A 22,976-nucleotide genomic window follows, 5' to 3' on the forward strand; every position below is an offset into this window, starting at 1 on the left:
GAAATTTAAGACAAGGGAGATCTCCATTCATCCCACATGATTCATTGCAAGGATTTCCCTTCGCAGGTCTGGGAACGATAAACATTTCAAAAATAAGAGCTTTTCCCCAACTCTATAAAAAATAATTTAAAATATACTCCATGTGATGACAGTGAATGGGATTTAAAGCTTGATTACACATTTTCAAGGTAACTGCTTCTACTGAGTAGAGTAGAACAAATTCAAGAATCTGGATCTGCTCAGTCATACTATCTACATCTCCTTTGTTGGAGGAGAACATCTCTCAAGGCCTTTGGCCCAGTCATTCCCCAGAGATTGGAGAAGAGAAAAGCTCTTAGAAGAGCTAATTGTCTCCTCTTTAACACTGCAATATCTCTTAAAGCATTTGCCTCTTGCTTCAAATACTATACATTGATGTCAATGAAGGTACTTAAAACTATGATTGGTACATGGTGGAAGCTTTGAATCAAGACAACCCCAATTTTCCTTCTAAAATTAGGCCTTAAAGTCACTAGATGTTGGTGACAGGGTATTTTCAGGAGACTATGTGACTATCTGTGTTGTGGTCTAGACAAGAACATCAAGGGTTACATATCTGCCCACCTAGTGATGTTATGTAGCTAGTAACGCATTAATCCAGAGCCAATCTGTTCTTTGAAACAAAAAGAGTTTCCTACATACCCTAAAAAGGATGCACTCTGAAAACAATAGCGTGATAAATAGTTCTTACGTACTTCAATACATTTTAAATTTAAAAACTTCCAATTATGAACAAAAACTGGACTGCATCATTTCAATGTTCTTTTGCCCTGCTTTTCAATTTCAATTTTCATGATATTCTATCCAGTATAGCAGGAAGAAAGAGGTGTCTTTAAGCTTGCTTCTTCGGAAATGAATGTGAAAATTACTGGACTTGTGCATTGGGCTATGTGGCTTATTTAAATCTGGTGGAAAATATTGTACAGGCTCCATGAAGTGCTAAGGCTGACTGGGAGATGTCGTCCCAGGCAAAATGTTTTATTTTACAAACCAATATTCAACACAAATATGGTCAGAGGAGATTCATGTAAGCGGAGAAGTTTAGCTGTAAATTAATGACTTTGTTTTAATTTTCATATGAAAATGCAAACTTGAGATTCCCACAAAAAAGAATCCAGAAATACAGGTATGAACAGATTTTAATAGCCATGATGAATTATTATTTATATTTTTATCTTGCCTTTTTTATATATTTAGGCAACTCAAGCCAGCGAACTTTCCTAGCACTGCACATTTGTCTTAAAAGGCCCATAAAATGAAGCAAGTTAGATTCCTTGGAAACATATGTCATTTTGCTGTCCCTTTTTTAGTGAAAGGAAGTATGACATGTTTTTAAAAAATGCTTAGAAAGGGGAATTATTGTGATTGATACCCAGTATGTCCCAAGTTGTGATGAGTTGTGAGGAGAAGAATATCATGCGAAAGCAGAATGTTTGGCTACTGGCTCAGAAATGGTTCCTCAATTATACTGATATTTCTACAGTGTTTTGCATGAACATCATTTCTGAGAATTTACACAGCCACAAACTGCCTATTTTTAGTGGGCTGTGCAGGGTCAATATCTACCATGAAATGTCATACCGTAAAGCCTCACAAGGAAGAGAAATATGGCCTTCATTAAGGGAAAACTAAATCAATATAATATGATTTTCATTTAGTTGCCTCACGCTGGCAATAAAGTGTATCACAATTGCAACAGCTCTCTGAAAAGAAGATTTAAGCAAGCCACTGAAGATTAATAATTGCTTATAATGTTGGAGCCTTCCACTTGCCACTAGACTTAGGAAATATTTATGTTCTTCAAAGAACACTGAAATCAGGTATACAGTACTTCAAGTGTCATCCATCCATACAATATAAATACACACCAACACCACGCTAGAATATATGTAAGAGACAACCATGATTTGCAAATGATTTGTATGAGCCATACAATGTGCAAAAAATTATATATTTACTGCTTCCTCCACTCCTCCCAGCATTTATTCTGCCTTTCTCAGTGACTAAAAATGTAAGAGCCAAAAAAGACATTAACACCTAGGGTTGAAGCTCCACCATGAGAGTCCTCCCCTCCTCAGTCAGAATAAAAAAATACATACCTAAAGAATAATCTTCTCTACCAATAGTTTATTGAAATGGTCATTAATCACAAGGGGCAAGTTTTGATGCCTAAAAAACTAAAAAAGTTGTTGCTGCTGATCAGTTTGAAACCGGTGCAAGTTTGACCAAGAATTCACCTAACGCAAGGAATTACAGGTAGTCCTTGACTTACAACAGTTCATTTAGTGACAGTTCAAAGTTACAATGGCTCTGAAAAGTTAGTTATGACCATTTTTCAGTTACAAACATTGCAGCATCCCCCAGAATCATATCAAAATCCAGATGCTTGGCAACTGACTCGTATTTATAATATTTACATACAAGCCATGCCCAGCCAGTCACATGACCACCAAGCCACACCCACAAATTAGGCCACGCCCACAGAACCAGTTAGTGGTCCCTGGGATCTAAAATTATGAGTTTGGTGGTCTCTGAGGTCCAAAAGGTTGGCGACCCCTGGGCTAAGCTACCTCGCTTTCGACAGGAGCTCGCATGCAGCACCTCCCAACTCTTCTTCTTCCTCCTCCCTCCTTCTCCTCCTCCTCATCGTCGACCTTTGGGGTCTCTCCCTCCCCCGCCCCTCTCCCCTTCGGGGGTGGGAGGGAGGGAGGGGGCGTGACTTCAATCCCACTTCCTCGTCGAAAGGGGAGGTGAGGAATCGGGTTGGTGCAGTGCGCCTGCGCACCGGGCGCGACACCCCAACTAAACACTCGGCGTCTGGCAATTCGGCCGTCCGGAAGCGGCTGGCGAGCGGAGAAGCGCCGTCGGTTTGAGAGGAAAAGAGAGGCCGACGGTTGCTTTGGTTGGTGGGTGGGTGGGGCCGCGTGTGCTGTAACCTGCCTGTAGCTTCGGGACGAACAAAGGGCAGGGTCCGGAGCGGTGGGCTGAGGCTTCATGGAGCTCCCGCTCCTTCTTCCGTTGCGGACGCTCGCCTGCAGTTGGGAAAGGTCTGTGGAGGCTACGTGCGTGGAAGGGCTCCGCCTCGGGACCCAGCCAGAAGCCTGAGGTCGACCGCCGGCTGCGAAGCCTCCGGGGCAATCGAGAGAGCGACGTTCAACGGCCTCCGGCGCGCTGATTGCAGCAACCTCCAGCCCCAGCAGCCTGGAGGAGGTGGCGGCGGCGGCGGCGACAAGCGGGGCTTCGAGCAGAACGGTGTCGCTAAATCCTAGGGGCCCTCGTCCTTCCCTCCGTGTTTTTCCTCTTGCTTGTCTCTCCCACCGCCCGTTTTCCTCTTTCGCCTTTCCCAGAAAAAAACAAAGCTCTGTCCGAGAAGCTGTTGCCATCGGCTGCGCTTCTTTGCCCCGGACTTGAAGGGACTGCGATTTTGGGCAAGCCCCAAGAGAGGCATCCAGGCAGGCCGAAGGGGAGCTCCTTTGGGGCCATCCAGAGGGGAAGACTGCTTGGCCTTGGCTCCAAACGGCGGGATACGAATGTTTTCCCTCTCTGCCTGTGAATAAACTGGCTCCGTAAGCCCCTAACCTGTGCCGTATCGCTTAGATCAGAACAGCTCCGGGCTTATTGGATGTGATTTGTCCCCGTCCGTCCCCCCGCCCCCATTTTTTTAAAACCGTGACAATTTTCTTCTTCTTCACTCTCCCACCATTTTAAGTGTTTCCGAGAGTATTGAAGTGGGGTGACTGGATGGAGAGGTATACGAGATTACTTTTTGGCTTCTTTTGATTGTGGAGCAGATTGATATGAATAGGTGCTCGTAATAGGCACGGAGCATCTCGTCGACGAAGAATTTTTAACAAGAAGATAGCGATTTTTAAGAGCTGAAAATGATTCTGAAGTGGATTTTGCCTTACTGGAGCTACTTGTCCTCTGTGCCCATTTTGATCCTGTTTAACTGTTACCCCCTCCCAGCGAGTGCAGATAATTCCAATCTAATATATTATACAGCTCTCATAAATGTCACTGTGTTGAATCCTGATCGTTCAACGTCTGCTTCAATAACACTTGAACGGGCACGCTATGGACAAACTTCTCCCAAAATAGGTGTCAAAGGCCTACTTCTGGCACCTTTGCCAATCAATGGAGGTAGGTCTCTCTTTTTTTGTAGCTTTTCCTTTTGTTACTATGTGCTGCAGTTTGGAGCAGTTGATTTTGATTAAAAGTATGTGCAGAAGTCTCTTCATTCCAGAATCCCAAAGTTCAGGAGGCATTTTTACATATCCTTAAATAATATATTATAATGAAACTGAACTATTTTGAAGCTGATCAAGGACAAATTGGCTGACATCTAGGTGTACATCATGTATAAAATAGTAAATATATTTTATATATATATATATATTTATATTTATATTTGTATATAAAACTACATTTATAGTTTATATGTTGTGGGGTTTAATGCTGTAAGCCACCAGAGTCACCAGTGTGTGAATTCAGTAGCGATATAAATATGTTTAATATATAAATGGAATAGTGTTTCATAATCTTAGAGGATAGGACAGGACAGGACTTGGGAAACTCTATACCATAGTTGTGTTGGTATCATAAAAGCATGAATCATGAAAATCATGATTCTTGAGTGCCAGTTTGGTGTAATGCTTAAGATGCTGGCCTAGAAATCAGGAGACAGTGAGTTCTGGTTGCATCTTAGATATGAAAGCTGGTTGGGTGACTTTGGACCAGTCACTCAGTCTCAGTCCAGCCTACCTCACAGTATTACTGTGGGGAAAATAGGAGGAGGAAGGAGTATTAGGTATGTTTACTGCCTTGAGTTACTTATACAGTAATAAGAGGGCGGGATAAAAGTCAGTAAATAAATAATGAAGGATTACAATGGTGCATTTTATTGGTAATGTTATCAAGCAGAGGAATAGTAATAGGCTTCCCATTAAACTGCTTCTTAATTTTGTTTTCATAGAAAGTATGGAATGAATTGCAGTGAGTATTCAAGGTCATTGAAGAGCATTTTTAGATAAGCTTCTTTTACAAAAATAAAACCATAGAATCAGATTTTGGAGAATATAGCATTAAAATGTATGTAGGGATGAATGGTGTGCATAGAATCTTTCATCAGCAGTTGATCTAAATAAATATATTTAGAATTTCTAAGTTATATTGCTATTTTTGAAGATAAGAAATTGGCGGGAGAACTTGTTTGAAAAGAACTGTGGGATATAAATCAAATACGTAAAAATAATTACAACTGTTTTCAATAACACAAACTTTGTATAATATTCAACACTTCCATATTTTTCTTGACTGCATCTGGAAACAGTAATGATTAAATTACTCCACTTTCTATTATCCTGGAAGTTTATTTAGCTTGCTTGTAAAAATGCCTATGGATCCACATACACAAGAAGAAAGTATAAATTAACATATTTATTTAGAACCTATTTATTCTTTCTTCTAATAAGAGTTGCAGGAAAATGTGAGAAACCAAAGTAAAAATGTATTGTGGAATCAAGTATGTTTTGAAACTAAGAATTTAGTAATTTTTTTCCTTGAAGGATGAAAAAGTGCCATGATGTCCCACTGTAAGTTGTTTCAGAGCTAATTTGAAAAATAAGTTTATATTTACATTTATTTATTTGTATCCTATCTTTATTATTTTTACAAATAACTCAAGATGATGAATATAACCTTTGTCTTCTTATTTTCCTCACAACAGTACCCTGTGAGGTGCGTTGGCTAAACGATAATACCTCACCCAAGGTCACCCAGCTGGTTTTCATGGCTGTGGCAAGATTAGAACTCATGGTTCTAGTCATTTTCTAGCCTGGTGCCACAACCACTAGAGTCTAGTGACTAGACCAAAGTGGCTTACCTTTCTAGCATAGTGATTTTATTTACACACACACACACACACACTTGATATAGGTGGCAAAATCTTAATCTCCTTGAACTTCAATTTCATTTCCTATTCTTTTGAGGCTTCTGGGTGCTTTCCCCCCCAATATTAGGTATTACATTTTTTTTGTATTTTAAATTGGCTGAAAATACTCATTTGGGGCATTTTTCAGTATTCAAAGTGTCTTAAAATACCATCTCATGTAAATCAATTATTGTTTCATAAAACAACTGTACACAATAGTGCTTTTTCTGTTGACTGCAAAAAATTAAAGGTAAAGTTTTCATGTGTCTAAACTATGAAATGGCTAGAGAGTGTTTTGAAGTGCTATAGCATGGTACAAAGAAATACTATTGCATATTCTTAAATTTTATTTGCCATCATTTTCAGAAGATTTCTATAATATGCTAAATCTAGACCAGAGCTGTCAAACTCCCGACCCGTGAGCCCTAAGCATCATGCACTGGCCACGCCACACCCAGATAAGTGAAGGGGAAAAAGTCCCTATGCGTTACGTGATGACATGAGTTTAACACCCTGATCTAGACCATTTGGAATATGATAATTACCAGAGGCATGAAATCTGGGGGGGGGGGGGGAGAGAATTTTCAGTTAATGAAGTTATGGCAAAATCACTAGTTTTTCTCCAATCCAGATAAGTGTTAATGGTTAACAGGAATTATGCTTTAGTGCAATCTCTTCTGAAGTAGATCATGATGGCAAAGTCTTTACACTCTCTTATGAGACTTACTGCACATAAGTAAACATCCCATTGTAGAAAGCAGCCAGCTTCTCTCTTATACGAAGGTCTGAGACCATAGAAAGAGTACAGAAAAGAGCAACAAAAATGATAAAGGATTTGGAGGCTAAATTGTATGATTAACGATTGAGAGAATTAGGGATGCCTAGCTATCAAAGAAAGGAGATTTTTGTTGGTGAGAAGGGAGAATGATAACTATATTCCAGTACTGGAGGGGCTGTCACAGAGAAAAGAGGATTGACCTATTCTTCAAAGCATCAGAGAGCAGGACAAGTATTAAATGGGTGGGGGCTTGTTAAAGAGAGATCCAACCTTGAAGTAAGGAGAAATTTTCTGACAATGAGAACAATTAATCAAAAAAATAGCTTGCCTCCCAAAGTTGTGGGTGCTCCATCACTGGAAGTTTTTAAAAAATAGAATGGACAACCATTTGACAGGGATGGTATAAGGTCTCTTGCCTTGAGCAGGGGATTGGACTAGAAGACGTATGAGGTCAGCTTCCAGCCCTATGATTCTATGTTCTGTGTGCTAAATCTGCTCTAGAAAATCTTTCGAGCCTCCAAAAAGAGTTGTTGTTTGGGGTTTTGGGAAGGCTGTGGCGTGAGTGGGAACAAATGGACTATTTTGCTGCTGGTATATTTTCTATTGGATAGCAGCCTTACTTGTTTAACACCATAGTATACCATAAAGTGGCTTGGGATTATGGCAGGATAACATGCTAATGGGCCTGTAAATAAGTGAGCATTTCTTCTAGGGCAGTAAACTGTAATTTGAAGCTGTGGCTTGTTGGCTTCATGTGATGAATTAATGTTTTGTTTGTGGGTTCTTCAATTATTTCTGCTTTGTTTCTGTTCTTTGTCCAAGCCTCTGACAATTCCATAAAGGCTTAAAGTGAATGGGTTTAAAAATGACAAATGCAATTTAATATAAGCACATGCCAAATGATGCACATTGGAACAGAAACCCTAGAGGTTCCATATATGTTAATGGGAATTGTGCTGGTAATGACTGATCAGGATGATCATAGAGTCACATTGGGAAACTCAGCGAAAATGTCAACTCAGTGTATAGTTGGTATTTTAAAAAAGATAGATCCATGCTTTGAATTAATGGGTAGGGAGGTGAACATAAAGCTACTAATATAGTCCTACACATAAATCTCTGATAAGTCATATTAAGTCATACATGGTATGAAGAAATGTGACAAATATTACTTTTTCGTCCCTCTCAATCTTAAAATTTAAGTCATCTATTTAAATGTAGGGACAGACAAATCTATAATTCTTTTAAAGGTAAATGTTTGATTGCACTGTCAATTGAGGATTTAAAAAGGAATGGGATTATTTCATAGAGGTTTAGAGTGACAGTGGCCAGGAGTCTTGGCGGTTTATTTTTTCTGAATCACAATAACATATTTTAACTACCAACCGCTAAGGAATGAAGTGAAAAAGGTATCTACCTTTCTGTCTTTTTATATGAACTTATTAAATAAATGTAGTAGGTCACTGATATCTAGAATGCCAGATAAATCACTTAAATGATCCAACAGATTTCTCATCTTGAAGTAGAAGCAACCATAAAGTGGTGGGGAATCAGTCATAAAATTATAAAAAAATTATAAAGACAACATATAAATGTGACTCATAAGTAATAACTTTTTAGTAAACTTATAGTTAAAGCAAACCATAGCTCAGCATGATGTATGATCTAATAAAGAATCTTCTTATGGCAGCTATTTTTCCATGGGAGAAAATGTAATAGGAGTGTGCTGTTCTGCCCAAACAGACCACTGTTCCACCAGGAGGAAATACATATATTTTATTACTTTAAAAATTAGTGATAATAACCTAATTTCATTGATGTACAATATTTAGGAAATTTCTCAGCTTGGAGGGAATTGGGACAGTAAGTACTTTCCTATCATAGTCTGTTGCTCAAGATTGTTTTAGTTTATGTAATGTTCATATATATTTAGCAGACCGTGTTATAATATATATATTTTTATCACACACCTCAAAACCTATTTAGAAAATTTATATGTTAGATGTAAGCATAAGACTTTTGTTATATCCCTGTTGGAATCTGACTCCGAGGGAGCGGTGGAACAGCTGACAGGGAATGGGAATGTGGCTCCGGTGGCTGTGGAGGAAACTGGGAAAGGGCTCAGTCCGGCTGGGCATTCAGAGGAAGACCCAGGCCCACCCCGTCTTCATCCTAGGGCACGCAGGGAGGAACGGAGAAGGGAGCAATGTGGGTTACGGGGAGAAAAAGGCTCTGATTCCATTCATTAGCTGAAGTTGGGAAAACAGGATAAAGAGGGTGTTTGCGCACAGCTCCTTGCTGGAAGCAAAGCGTGAATTATTTTGATTTGTCAAGTGTTATCTGAGTTATGGCGTCCTCCCAACTGTGTGTGTTTCATTATCTTTTGAAGTCTGCAATTCCTTATCCTACCCTGTCTCATTAATTGCTGCAAGGTGGTTTGTGTTAGTTTTTATTTATAATTTATATGTACTTTGGGTTTGGATGGAATTTCTTCCCTTTAAAAACTGTTCTTGGGAGAGTTTTTTCTCCAGCCGAAGATAACTGGACATTGGGGGCCCAGTTGGAGGTATTAAAGTTACTTTCCCTATTTTTGTGACTTTGTTGCTTTTGTGTTATGTCCCAGGTCATCACAGCTTTATGTAAATTGTGCTGGAAAGAATTGCGTGTATATTGAGATCAAGCAAAGAGTATGGTAGTATTTTTTTAAAAAAATAGGTTATTTCTATATCTTATCAGTGATATTCTCAGCAATGTTATTCTTTATATCATTCCATAATTTATCGTCAATGTTTCAATTTATGCAGTTTTTCAGTATTTTCACTATTACGATGTCAATGATGCAGCTGAATCTGAATCCTCTTGGCCTCTAGGAGTAGTAAATATAAGTCAGACATAGTTGTAATCAGCTTTGTGTATCCAATCTTAAAATCAGATAATCTAAATTGCATAGTTTGCAAAATAGGGATTGTCACATTAGCATTCAGATGACTCTAAAGTAATGTTATAACCACTGTATGTCTGTATCAGTAGTTGTATCCCAAAGGTTGTGTACACATATTACAAAATAAGGAAAATAGTCAACTGCACTAGGGTAATGGATAGCACTGCATAGGACACATCTTTCCACATTGTATAGCTTAATGAGGCTTGAATCTGAATTTTACACTTTTCACTAAGAACATAAAATTGGACACTGGCCCATCTAGTCCAGCAGTCTGTTCTAACAGTGGTCAACTGAGTACAAAAGAAAGCCCACTACTCTCCCAGGCCTTCAGAGGCAATCACACTGCCATCCAAGCTAATAGATATTGATCCCCATGATGACTACTCATGAGGATATATAGACAGGTTAACTGAGGTAATTAATATAATTTATAATTTGCTTATGAATGGGCCCTAAAAACCATCTGTCTTAATTCTTTCCATTTGTATGTTATTAAATAAGGGAGAGTAGATCAGGAAGAGCAAATTGCTACTAATTTTTAAGGTATTCATTTTTTTTTACTGTATTCAATTTCTACTTCATTTTTTCAAGGACAACAGAATTCTTTTGTTCATAATTTTTCTAATTTTGAATTAATATATTAAAACCTTTGTTTCTGCAATTCATTAACAGTCTTAATGTCATTTTCATTTATCGATAATTGATGAGCTGCCACAGGCAGTTGCGGGAGGTTCAATACAGGCCACATGTGAATGTCTCTTTGTTTGTGGGGAGGATTTTCAGCACTAGAGCAAGCCTCTCAGGGTCTCCCCTAACTTCTTACCTGAGACTCTATCCACTTAATGATTGCAACCAAAATTGCCAGGATTACAGTCATTGAAGGAAGAAGTCATGTGACATCTATCTCACTTAATGACTGTTTTACTCAGTGACCCAGATTCCAGTCCCAATTGTAGTCTTAAGTCGAGGGCTACCTATAGATAGGAAAACTGTTCAGCCTGTCAGTCCTTCTAGTCCCTTAATCCTTCCTGGTATTTGATCAGGCTTCACCCATCAGACTGCAAGGGGGAGTCTTTATGACATTGAAGAACTCTCTAGTGACATGTAAATTTGTTATAGTGTTCCACTTGCTTGGTCTTTCTTTGGCACTATTCAGCCTGCATTTCTTTTTCTTTTTTGAAAATTTTATTTGGGTTTTCACAAAAACAAAATACAAATAAAACATCTTTTTTGAAAATAGGTTATCCAGGTTATCACTTCTTCATACAGACACAAAGCTCAATTTCATGCTCATTTTTATATTCTATTCCATAACTTATTACCATTTTATATTTTCTACATAATTTTTCCCCTCTTTTAATTTTCTCAACTTTGTTTTAATTATCTCAATTCAAATCATTCTATTTATACTTTTGTCTGTCCTGTTACAATTTCACATTATCTTTTCTTATTAAGCAAATTTTTCCCGGTAGTTACCAATTAGAGTATGACACCTTTATATCCTTTAATTTTATCCATTCAAGCTTTTTTTTAAGCTTCAGTATATAGCTTTAAGATTATAGCATTCAATATAATACATAACTTCCAATCGAATTCTGCTTGGTACATTCTTAAAATAGACACTATATTCTTAAAAAGAAAAAATTATATATATATATATATATATATATATATATATATATATATGTATGTATGTATGTATGTAAATAAAATACATTCCATTCCAATTCAATTCTATCATTAATATGCATTAAAATCTTAACATCTTTAACATTTCTTTTCAATTGAATATCATACTTCCTTGGGAACACTTATAAACTTTCCATAGTTAATTCTTTTTTTTCCCCATATTTCTCACTTATATTTTTATAAATCATTACTAATAATTAAAAATGTTCCCTTTTAATTCTCTCAATCATTTTAATTCATGTATTTATTAACAAACATCCCAGTGCATTATAATAAGTATTTTATCCATCATCATATTTTCGAAAGTTATTTCTATTTGTAATATAACAATGCTATCTTATGTACCTTTGCAGAATCCCTTTTGCAATTAAATTTTCACCCATTATCTCTAAACAAACTTATGGTTACAATCCTTATATCTTTTTCCTGTTTCTCCATTTCTTGTTTCTGTCTTTTACAACTTCTTTTCCTTGCCTTCTTCCCCCTCTTCTTCTCCCTCCCCTTTTTACCCCCTCGTCTTTCTACTTCTAACTCTCTCATCTGTAATCCCCTCTTCTGTTGCTTTCTAATATTATACTTATCTTTCAAATTGTTCTTCTTTTTGGTTGTTTTTTCTAATCTTAAACCTTTCACTCTCTTTCCCCCCTTTTCTCCCCCCCCCCACTTAAAATTATTTTATCATTAAAGATGGCTTCTTTGTCCCAATCTTCTTGTTCTGCAAGCGTTTCTTGTTGCTACTCATAGTTCCAAATCTCCATTTCTAAGAATTGAAACACGAAGCCAAAAGAACTTCTCCCTTCTTGTGCGTCTTCTTTCCATTTTTTAAGTTCCATTTTCAGTTCTTCTAAGAGTGATACCATTTTAAAAACTTTTAAACAACCACCCAGTTAATTTTAGTCATCTAGATGCAAAAACCAAAAATCACCAAGTAATCCAAATAATCCAAGGCTGTTTCTACTTGCTTCTTTTTTCCACTTTCTCTTCCTGGGGTTCTATTATTTTGTTACCAAGTTTCCATTAAAATGTATCTTTGAGGAATCTTGTTAAAATTTCACTGTAAGTTCCTTTTAATTACAGTTCCATTCCTTAATTCCAGGCAGTCTCCTCCATTTTTCCAGATCCTGCCCTTCTATTCTTTTTTTTCTCCTTTCCTGCTTTTAAAAACTTTTAAATGTCCAGAAATCTTTATTATCCCTTTGACTTTTATTTTCAGCTTAGATGCCTATTAATGTCAAAGTGGATTTTTTTTTTCAGTTTCTTGCTTAAGTCTCTTAGCTGTCAGTATAAGGAAGGGAAGAAAAAAAACCTAATCCTTTCCCTTCTCTCTCTCCTTCACAGCTTCAAAATCTTCTTTGGGAACAATGTTGTTAAATTTAAATTCCAGGGTACCTTATTTGTTGCTTTTGCTGTTTGACCCAGTCAACCAAAACTTTTTCTTATCTTCCGCCTGCACATTCTTTTCCAGTCGAATTCTTCTTTGTGGTGGCCATTTCTGACCACCACTACAACTGCCTTCGGGAAAGGGAGTAATGGCCAGCTGGGGAGGAGAGATGCGGCTCTCCTCAACCCTGCAGACAGTCTCCCCCCTCTTCACCACCTCTATGGGGTGGCTTAGCCCCCAAAACCAGCCGGCTCCAGCGGCGAGCACGGATCGAAGCCTCGGAGAGACGAGTCTGTCACCGAAGAAGCTCAAACTGGAAGTCTTATTCAGCCTGCATTTCTCATAGTTCTGTCTTTACTGTGGATAGTTCTTCAAACTTACCATTCTTTGAGATTAATAATGGATCAATTTGCTGGTCATTATATGTATAGGTCTTGTTCTTAGTCTGGAGGATCACTGAAATGATTTTGTGGTTTCCATCAAGCCAGTTTGGTGAATCTGTGTTTTCAATCTAAGAACAGTTATTGAGGTCTGTGTGATGACATCTTTAAACTGCATTCGCTTTTCAGAACAGGTTCCTACAAGAGGTAAATTGCTGGAGGGTCTTTCATTAAGTATATCTTGAAAACACTGGATTTATCCTTGCTGTCTGCCAGTGTTGAATGGTGTTCTTACAATCCTTGGTTATATATATCGCATAAAGGGGTTATGTGCAGGTTGAGGACTTACTGGACCAATCTCTGATCTGTCCAGCACTCAGTGCTTCGCATGGCTCAGGTGAAATGTCTTCAATGTCATGCTGGTGTATTATGATGTAAACCTAGTTATGTATCTGGAACTCAGATACATCCAACTAGGTTTGTACTTGTGTGCAAATCTGAATACTGTGTTAGTGATATACAGGTTGTGCTCAGCATGCATGCTTAAAAACAGCAGGCTATTACTGTTTAGTTTCCCCACCCTATGCCTCTCAAGGACTCTATCCCAGTTATGGCTATTTGTTTGCATTCTGGCATTGAAGTCACCCAGAATGATGACAGTTGCAGAATTGTCATAACCATTCAGTTTTGAATAATCTGGTCCGGATTCATGATTCATAGAAACCTTCCTTATCCTTGTTTGCTCTCATGAGATTTGGTTTATAGACAGTGACAGTGTTGATAAGGTGGATTTGCTGAGAGGAAAACAGAAGTTCATAATACATCCATTTATTCCAGTGTGTGGAATAAGATCTTCAGCAGAATAGTTTTTGATTGCAAAATCTACTCCAGAAGTCCTTTTGTCTGTCTATGTTTTTCCTTTCTAATGGGACATATATTCCCTTGCTGTTTCCTGTTACGATACCTTGTCTGCAAGTCTGGCATAATGCTCTTAATAATCAGCTCTAAATCCATAATTTAAAAGTATCACATTGCTCTTGCTTTTTTCCCAACTTTCATAGCCATGCACATCACTGAAAAGTTAATTGTTAACATATTTCTGTTATTTGTTTTCATGAAATATCTTTGTCACTTCAAGAGATAGAAGGTGCAGCTTCAAGGAAAGATATATCACAGGTAATCCAAATTGCATCCATTTGTTTGGTGACCATTCCAACTTACGACAACACTGAAAAAAGTGACTTATGACCAGTCCCCTCACTTACGACTCTCCAGGATTTACTGCTCAGGTGGTCTGTGGGAATAGAGCTCAGATCTTCAGAATCTGTGCTGTTTCTGCATCCTGCCAAAATTGTTCAGCTCCACTCAGCAGGCAGGTCTTTTACTTAGTTCCCAGAGATAAGAGGGAATCCTCTTGATAGACAGCAGCAGCTTTTCCTGCTGGGTGCTGATGTCTATCCGCTTGATAGACTTTCTGAGGAAGCTGGCAGAGATTGTACAATCATGGGGCACTTTGTAACTAGTTGTAAGTGAGAACAGGTTGCCAAGCACCCATATTACAATCATGTAACTGCGGGTGTGTGTGTGTGAATGATGCAACATTTTATGACAGATGAAAGGACTTCTTTGGTCATAAAGCACCCTTTCCCAGTCCCTTGTAACTTTGGATGATTGTTAAAAAGGCTGTCATAAATCAAGGATTATGTATAGAAAGATAGTAGAAAGTGGTTCTAGACTGATCTTTCCAAAAGTTAAGGGTCTTACCTAGTGGCATAGGCATGCAAGAAAGGCTTAAGAACTGAATAGGCCAAGTGATGGAATCACATCTGATGGGAAAACAAAAAAATGTATATATTGAGCTTTTCTGTAAAATGATATAAATGACATCAGATTACATCTTTTTAAATAGGTGATTTGTAGAAGTTTGAAATTACTCTTAAATTGCTTTTCATTATATCATGGAGACTTTCCAACTTGGATATCCAGAATCTCTAGCTTGGGAAAAATATACATTACAAATGGATTCTGAATAACTGATCATAGATGACAGATGATAATGGAAAACTATTGATAATTAAACTTGCTGACATAGTTGTCTATGTCCCTTAAAATGCTGATTGATAAATCAGGCACTTTAGGTGTATAGTAGTATTCCTTATTTCCAGTAACCATTGGAATATGCTTTGAAAACCCTAGTGATTGCTTAGATATTTTTTATGAGACTGTACAGGTTAGTCATCGACTTACAATCATTTATTTAGTGACCGTTTGAAGTTGCAACAGTGCTGAAAAAAGTGACCTATGACTGTTTTTCATACTTAATGATTGTTGCAATATACCCATGGTCACAGGATCAAAATTTAGATGTGTAGCAACTGGCCTGTATTTATGACAGTTGCACTGTCCCATGGTCATGTAATTACATTTGTATCTTTCCCAGTCAGCTTTTTACAAGCAAAATCAATAGAAATCAGATTCACTTAACAACTGCAGTGATTCACTTAACAACTGTGGCAAACAGATTGTAAAATGTGGCAAAACTGACTAACCAACTGCCTTGCTTAGCAGTAAAAATGTTGAGCTCAATCGTTGTATAAGTCAAAGAATACATGTAATTTGATGTTGGGGTAATTTTAAGAGTTAAGTAACATACCTCAATTTATGGTTTTTTTTTCTTAATGTTTTTTGCATGTCTAATAAAAAGATGAGTAGAAGATGACATGATAACTATCCTGACTTTTATTCTAGCTTGAAAAGTGATATGGTAGTCTCAAGATTCATAAAATGTACATTATGCGAAAGTTCTGCTGGTAGAAGATAAGAGATATTAGGCACAGGTCATTTGTCTCTCTATGATGATACCTATTTCCAAACTCTGGAGCCGTTTAGTTTAGTTTAGTTTAGTTTAGTTTAGTTTAGTTTAGTTTAGTTTAGTTTAGTTTAGTTTAGTTTATTGTCATTGCACCTCATACAACGAAATTAAATGCCATCTTCAGTGTACATTATAGCTATAAAAATAAAAAACACATACTTGACATTCTATACAATTGAATTGAATACCCAATATTGCATTAATATTGCACTATACAGTAGAATTCAATATAGTTACTGCCGTGGGATAAAAGCTGTTTTTCAGCCTATTTGTCCTTGTTTTTATTATCCTGTACTGTCTGCCAGACGGTAATAGTTCAAAAAAAAAGGGTGCCCAGGATGAGATGGATCTTTAAGAATGTTTTGAACTTTCTTAAGGCAACAGGAGCTATAAAGCTCTTCCAAAGAGTGGAGAGAGCAACCAATGATCATCTGGGCAATGAGGTTAATCATTTGGAGTGCTGTCCTGTCTGCCACTGTGCAATTGGCAAACCATTCACAGGTGCAGTAAGTTAAAATACTCTCTATGGTACAGAGGTAGAAGGTCACCAGCAGTTTTTCATTCAGTTGTTGTTTTCTGAGAAGTCTCAGGTAGTAAAATCTCTGCTGTGGCCTTTTGACCAGTGCTGCAGTGTGAGCACCCCAGGTCAGATCCTCTTTTATGGTAACACCCAGAAACTTAAAACTGGCCACTTGCTCCCCTGATAAGCAAGAGCTGGATGTCTTATCTATTCCTTCTATAGTCCACTATAAGCTCCTTGGTCTTATTGGTGTTAAGGATCAAGTTATTGTCTCCACACCACGAAAGCAACCGGTCAACCTCATCTCAATAGGCAGACTCATCCCCACTGGAGATGAGTCCAACTACTGTTGTATCATCTGCAAATTTAGTAATAGTATTACTTCTGTTTGTGACATGTGTAATAATTGTAGTAGAAGCAATTAATAGGCTTCATACAATTAAAAATAGCAAACTCCAGATCAGAAAAAAAAATCCAACCTAACAATATGATAAAGCTTGACTATTGCAAAGCCCACTCTCCTCCAAGCCCTCACATAATGGAATATTATTATTATTATTATTATTATTATTATTATTATTATTATTATTATTGTCACTATTAACTTCTTTCTGGTTTCTTTTTATTCAGTGAATAAATGAATGCTAACTCCAGTATTGAGGATTTTAAATGTAAGATGATAGAGGAAAAGAATTATTTCAGGCAATAAAACCTAAAGATAGCTTATCGGTTAAGGCCACAAATAACAGAAGTTCAAATAGCATAAATGAATGAAATCATGCAGTTAATATCCCAAGAGTATACTCTGGTATAATATCAGGTGCTGTGGGTAAGGTGTTGCATTAGTTTTGTGGCATTCAATCTGTCCTTCATCTTTTTGAACTTAATAAACTACAGTAGTTTACGACCTTGAAATCATTATGAGTGATAAGTATATTTTTCCTTCTTTTTGTTTTTCCATTTCCTTTATTACTGACTTCACAACACAAAGTATATTTTCAAGAAAATATTAGCTTGTGTTTCTTTAAATTGTAGATTTAGTAGGCAAGTGGCTGAAACACTGCGCTATAAATATGATATTAAAGCAGTGTCGCAATAAAGAACACAAACAAGAACCCTTATAATAATACATTCAGTGGAATCAATTAATTAGGAAAATCTTAAGCTTGGAAAATTGGTCTTAATATAAAAACAACAATGTTGTATTCAATAAGAGCTAATGCAGTGGTTCATTAGTATTCAAGTCAAACTGAAGATCAGAAGTTTAATGATATGGAATGCTTTACATAAAAGTTCAGCTGAAGTTGGAAGGTTGTAGAACATTTCAATAATTCTGCCATTTGTATGAACTAGTTAAAATATTGTCATATATGTATTGTATATGCTTTCTGGTGGATTACCAGACATATTTAGGCAGTTTTGTTGGCAACATGAAAGTCATTCCCTTCTGGGATTTTTTTTTCTTTTCTATTTTCCAATTTAGACATGATTTTCTCATGAACTTTCATCCAACCCAATCCTACTATAGAAAGACCCTGTTTTTAATCATTAAATCAGTCATGCCCCTTTCCCAAGTTTCTGTGGCTGTTTTGGAAGATCTTTCCAACTGCCTCTGGGTGCATTTGTATTCACAGCCATTTGTATTCAAGAAAGAAATTTTCCTTGCATCTGGAGGATAAATCACCCAGACCCATTCCCAGTTGGATGCCCAACACAATGCAAGGCCTGTGGGGATGCTCAGGGAACGGACTTACCCAGTGAAGCCATGGACTCACAGCTCTTGCTCAGAGAGCAAGAGGCAATCATGACTACAAGGACCTTTGCTCAACTTTGTGTTGTGCACCAGGTATACTCTTTCCTGGATAGGGAACTCTTCCTTTTATCACTCACACCCTGGACATCTCTCATTTGGACTATTGCAGTGCACTCCACGTGAGAATAACCGTGAACAGTTCCAGAAACTTTAGCTGGTACAGAATGCAATCATGCAACCATTGGGACAACGAGAAACAGTGCATATAATACCTCTGCTTTGAGGCCTGCATTGGATGCCAGTTTGTCGCCAGATCCAATTCAAGATATTGAATATGACCTTAAAGTCCTAGATGGTATGGGGCCAGGTTACATATGGAACCATTTTTATATCAGCCTGACCCATCCAGTCAGGTAGGGAGGAGGGTGTGTTGTGGACTCTGCCATTTAAAGAATTTTAACTGATGGGGTCCAGCAAGAGAGCCTTCTCTGCTGCTACCCCCCCCGCACCCCGGAACATTCTCCCCTAGAGGTGAGGCAGGTCCCCATTCTCCTTGACTTTTGGAAATTATGCTAATTGATATAGTTTGGTAATTAGAAAATATTTTATCAACATATATTTATAGGACTTTTGTTTAAATTGCATAATTAAATTAGAATCAGTTTTCTATATTTTTAGTTCCAGATCGTCTAGGATGTGATCCACGAACAAGGTTTCAGGTTCCTCCAAATACAAAGCAGTGGGTTGCTCTGTTGCAGCGAGGAAATTGTACTTTTAAACAAAAAATTCTGCGAGCAGCTTCACATAATGCTTCAGCTGTGGTAATTTACAACAATGTATCTGGCAACGAGCCTGTTACCATGACTCATCAAGGTAAGAACTAAGATATCAGACCTTCCTTTCAGCTCAGTCCATTTCATCTATTATTTGGAGCTTTTTAAAAAGTCTATTTACTTAAATCTACAGGTTGTGATTAATCATATAAAGAAATGTTACTGGTTGTCATTCTGAGCCAAGTAATGCCCAAGGTAGCCCCTCTCTCCATTCCTCCCAGCTTTACCTTGATGGAGAGGATTTGAAGTGAAAGTTTAAATGTGGTTACAGTGTCAGTTTATTTTGTAATCATTAAATATATTAGTTAATAATTACTGCTGCTGTTGGCCTTCAACCTTTTTCCAGTCAATGCTATCAGATGACCTTGAATTCTGGCTTTTTAAGAGAATTTTTCTTATGGCTCTTCACAAACTAATATATCACAATAAATGTATATATTTTATAAGCATAATTTCATTGGGCCTTTTCAGCAAAGAAAAGTTTGATCCACAGTTAATGTTCTTTTCTGCTAACTGTCCCAGTTTTACATTTTCCTGAATTTCTGAGTCTAGTTCACATAGAAATTGCCAATATTTTAAAATTGTTGCAGTTTCAAAATTATTTCTCCTATTTAATTTGTTCTTTTTGGTGCTGCCTTACATTGGAGTAAATTCTACGTTTTGGAGAATGAAATGGAAGACATTGGTCATTTTTATTTCCTAAAGATGCTGGGAGTCAAGAATGGTGAATTTAGAACTAAGAAGATGAATATTTTTAAATTTTTCATCTTTTCCTAGTATTAGCAGTTAAGATACACCATATATCATTATGAAATAAAATTATAGTTGAGGAGATACTTGTGACATATATGAATATATTACTTAAAAGATTTTGGTTATTTCCTAGTTTCTTATGTTACTAATTATAGCTTTTTTAGAGACCCTAAATTTAATAAGAGTTCTTGTTTCTAATAGCATGTATAGTTGGAAAAATTCATAATGTACATTAGCATATCACTCAAATGGTTTCTCCTGTATATTTATTTGTTTATTGTAGGAACTGGAGACATTGTTACGGTCATGATCACTGAAATGAAGGTTAAAGAAATCTTGAATTATTTAGAAAAAAATATGTCGGTCCTAATTGCAATAGCCGTGGGAACACGCCATCCAAGCAAAAATGTTAATCGAAGTTCCCTTGTCTTTGTATCCGTATCATTTATAGTTTTGATGATAATTTCTTCAGCATGGCTAATATTTTATTTCATTCAGAAGATCAGATATACCAGTGCACGTGATCGAAACCAGGTAATCATTCTAATCATAAAGAATTTGAAGTTTTATCTAGCGGTAATGCCTTGATAAAAATATATATGTATACTAAGAATGCAAAAGGGGCTTTGCTGAATGTTTAGGTTTCTTTTAATTTATAAAACAAAAATAATGCTTTTGTGGCAGGAAATGTATTAACTTTAAAAGATCTACTTAGGTGAGCTATTTTTCCATTTTGTTTTTAATGTCATAAAAAAGCCTCGGTTTCTAGTAAAAAGAATGAAATTAATCCTAGGAGTTGCAACTAAGTGAATGTAAGAATATTATATAAGATGTGCACTCAATCATAGTAACTATGTGTTATTGTTGTTCAGCAAAAAAAATCTTTACTCTGAAGGGCTACTTTTAAAGGGTTTTTTAAAGAATAGCATTACCATACTCATGAAAAATGTCTCCCTACCCTGCAGATAAAATAATAAAATATTATTTATGGAAAGTATCTATTCTACTTGCAGAGTGAAATTCCTATATTTACCCATTAAATTGTAAGGAGGTTTGAGTGGGACTTTAACCTGATGTTTTTAATGGATAAGGACAAACAGAGAATCATTGTTAAAAACAACAGATTCTGTTAATTGTTCTGAATAGTACAATACATTTGTTAAGGATTAATTTAGCATCAGGGTTGTAATGCAATCTTTACTTTTATGTATGTGAAGTGCAGTTGTCATTTCTCTGGCATTAAAACATTGTAAATATACTGTATTGGCTAGCAATATCAAAGCTATATTGAAAGATCTGTTCTTCTGTACTACTGCTTAGTTTTCTTTTTATCTCATATAGCTCTATGCTAAAGTACTGTAATTAATTTGAATTTGAATATCTCCAATTGAAAGGAGCTTGAATACTAAGATCACTGGTACCTGAGAATTTAGAATGGCTGCTTTAGTTAGAGTTGAACTTTAAAAACTCAAGTCAAACATCAAACTAATTCTCTAATGTAAGACTATCTCTGTAGTTTTCTTTGTAACAATACAAAAGTGGTTTTCATAGCTTTCCTCATGTCTTCTTCTGTTTTTTTTTACTTTCCACTCCAGCTGAAAATAATGTATTTCCTTGTGGTCTCCAAATATTAGCTAGACCTGAACTTGGAATTTTAACAAAAACAGTTAGCTGCACTCATTCAATTTCACAAAAGAGAATAAAACAAGGTTATATACAAGCACTGATCTGCCACTATATATGCAGCTTTCCTCTATTAAATTTCTACAATATCAGCTACAACTTTGAGGCATTTCAGATAAAATGACTGATAGAACTCCATCTAAAAATACATTGCACAAACATATTGGACTAAGAGTAGGAGTGTTTTGAGATTGGTGGGAAGAGAAGCGAGTTAACTCTTTTAGTTCTGACAGTTCCATTCTAAAATGTTAATTACTAGTTTTCATATGTTCACATAAATGTGCACATATATATTCATGACTGTATCTAGATCTCTGTCTCTCTGTACACAAACACAAAGTTTTGTTGTTGTTTTTCAACAACTTTGTTCCTTAGTTTTGAAGCTTAGTAATCATGTTTTTCTGAATACACATTGACTATCCAACACATTGAATATCCAATTGGATATTTCATTTTCCCACAAAATATGTTGTGACTTATGGCCAGTCCTCACAGTTACAAAAGTCACAGCATCCCCATAGTCACATGGTCAAAATTTGGGCACTTGGCAATTAACATTTATTTAGGACAGCATCCCAGGATCATGTAATGCCCATTTGCAACCTTCCCAGCCTGCTTCCAACAAGCAAAGTCAATGGGGAAGCCAAATGCACTTAACAACCACATGATTCATTTTACAATTGCAGTGATTTGTTTAACAACCTTGGCAAAAAAAGGTCATAAAATTAGATATGACTCACACCTTGCTTAGCGATGGAAATTCTGGTCCCAACTGTGGACATAAATTGAGGACTTCTCTGTAGGGCATGGTAGCTGAGAATAATGGGAATTTGATTAACATATTTGAAGAGCACCAGCAGGGAAAGAAAGAAACAATATTGACATAAAATTGGATTACTCTATGTGAACTTCATTTATTCTTTAGAGTGTTGAAGAAAAATTTAAAAAAATTCAGGCTACTGGTTGAGAAAAAGTGCTTTGTCATTCAAACTGTTTGTGGGATACAATATCATTATTGGTTGCCTACATATAAATATCCAAGCATTCTTTATAACAGTTAAGTGCTGTGGCAGGAGGGGAATTTTAAGCCAGGAGAAGAAATTCTTCAGTCCTGAAGGAAGAGTGGATTCTGGGGACTGCAATTTTCCTCCTGGATCCCTTCACAGGAGGGAAGTTGGGGAAGATACTTTCTAGCTGTCAGTCATACCACAATGAATATAGGCTACAGGGGTGGGATTCTACCAGTTCACACCTATTTGCTAGAACCGGTTGTTAACATTCTAAGCAGTTCGGAGAACCGGTTAGAAGAAATTACTGGCCTAATCCTGTAAGGAAGGCAGGAAGGAAACATTCTGGTGTTGCTTAAGAAACTGCCTCTCTGTTAACCCTTATTACGTTCTTGTCAGGACTAGACTTCCTGTC

General features: G+C 36.8%; 1 protein-coding gene across 2 annotated transcripts in view; it reads left to right on the top strand.

Moving 5' to 3' along the window:
- The first annotated feature begins 2,531 nt into the window (after positions 1–2,531).
- RNF130 (ring finger protein 130) overlaps positions 2,532–22,976 on the top strand; it is a 47,587-nt gene continuing 27,142 nt past the window's right edge. The window contains exons 1-3 of one of the 2 annotated variants that reach the window (XM_026696588.2): positions 2,532–4,179; positions 18,964–19,158; positions 20,155–20,405. In XM_026696588.2, the coding sequence (XP_026552373.1) occupies positions 3,921–4,179; positions 18,964–19,158; positions 20,155–20,405 (705 nt within the window). In that variant the 5' untranslated portion in view covers positions 2,532–3,920. The remainder of the gene's footprint in view (positions 4,180–18,963; positions 19,159–20,154; positions 20,406–22,976) is intronic. The other variant, XM_087924302.1, reaches the window with a different exon arrangement.

Source organism: Pseudonaja textilis, chromosome 2 (genome assembly GCF_049901715.1).
Source record: "Pseudonaja textilis isolate UNSWEBS1 chromosome 2, rPseTex1.2, whole genome shotgun sequence".
NCBI classification, from domain to species: domain Eukaryota; kingdom Metazoa; phylum Chordata; class Lepidosauria; order Squamata; family Elapidae; genus Pseudonaja; species Pseudonaja textilis.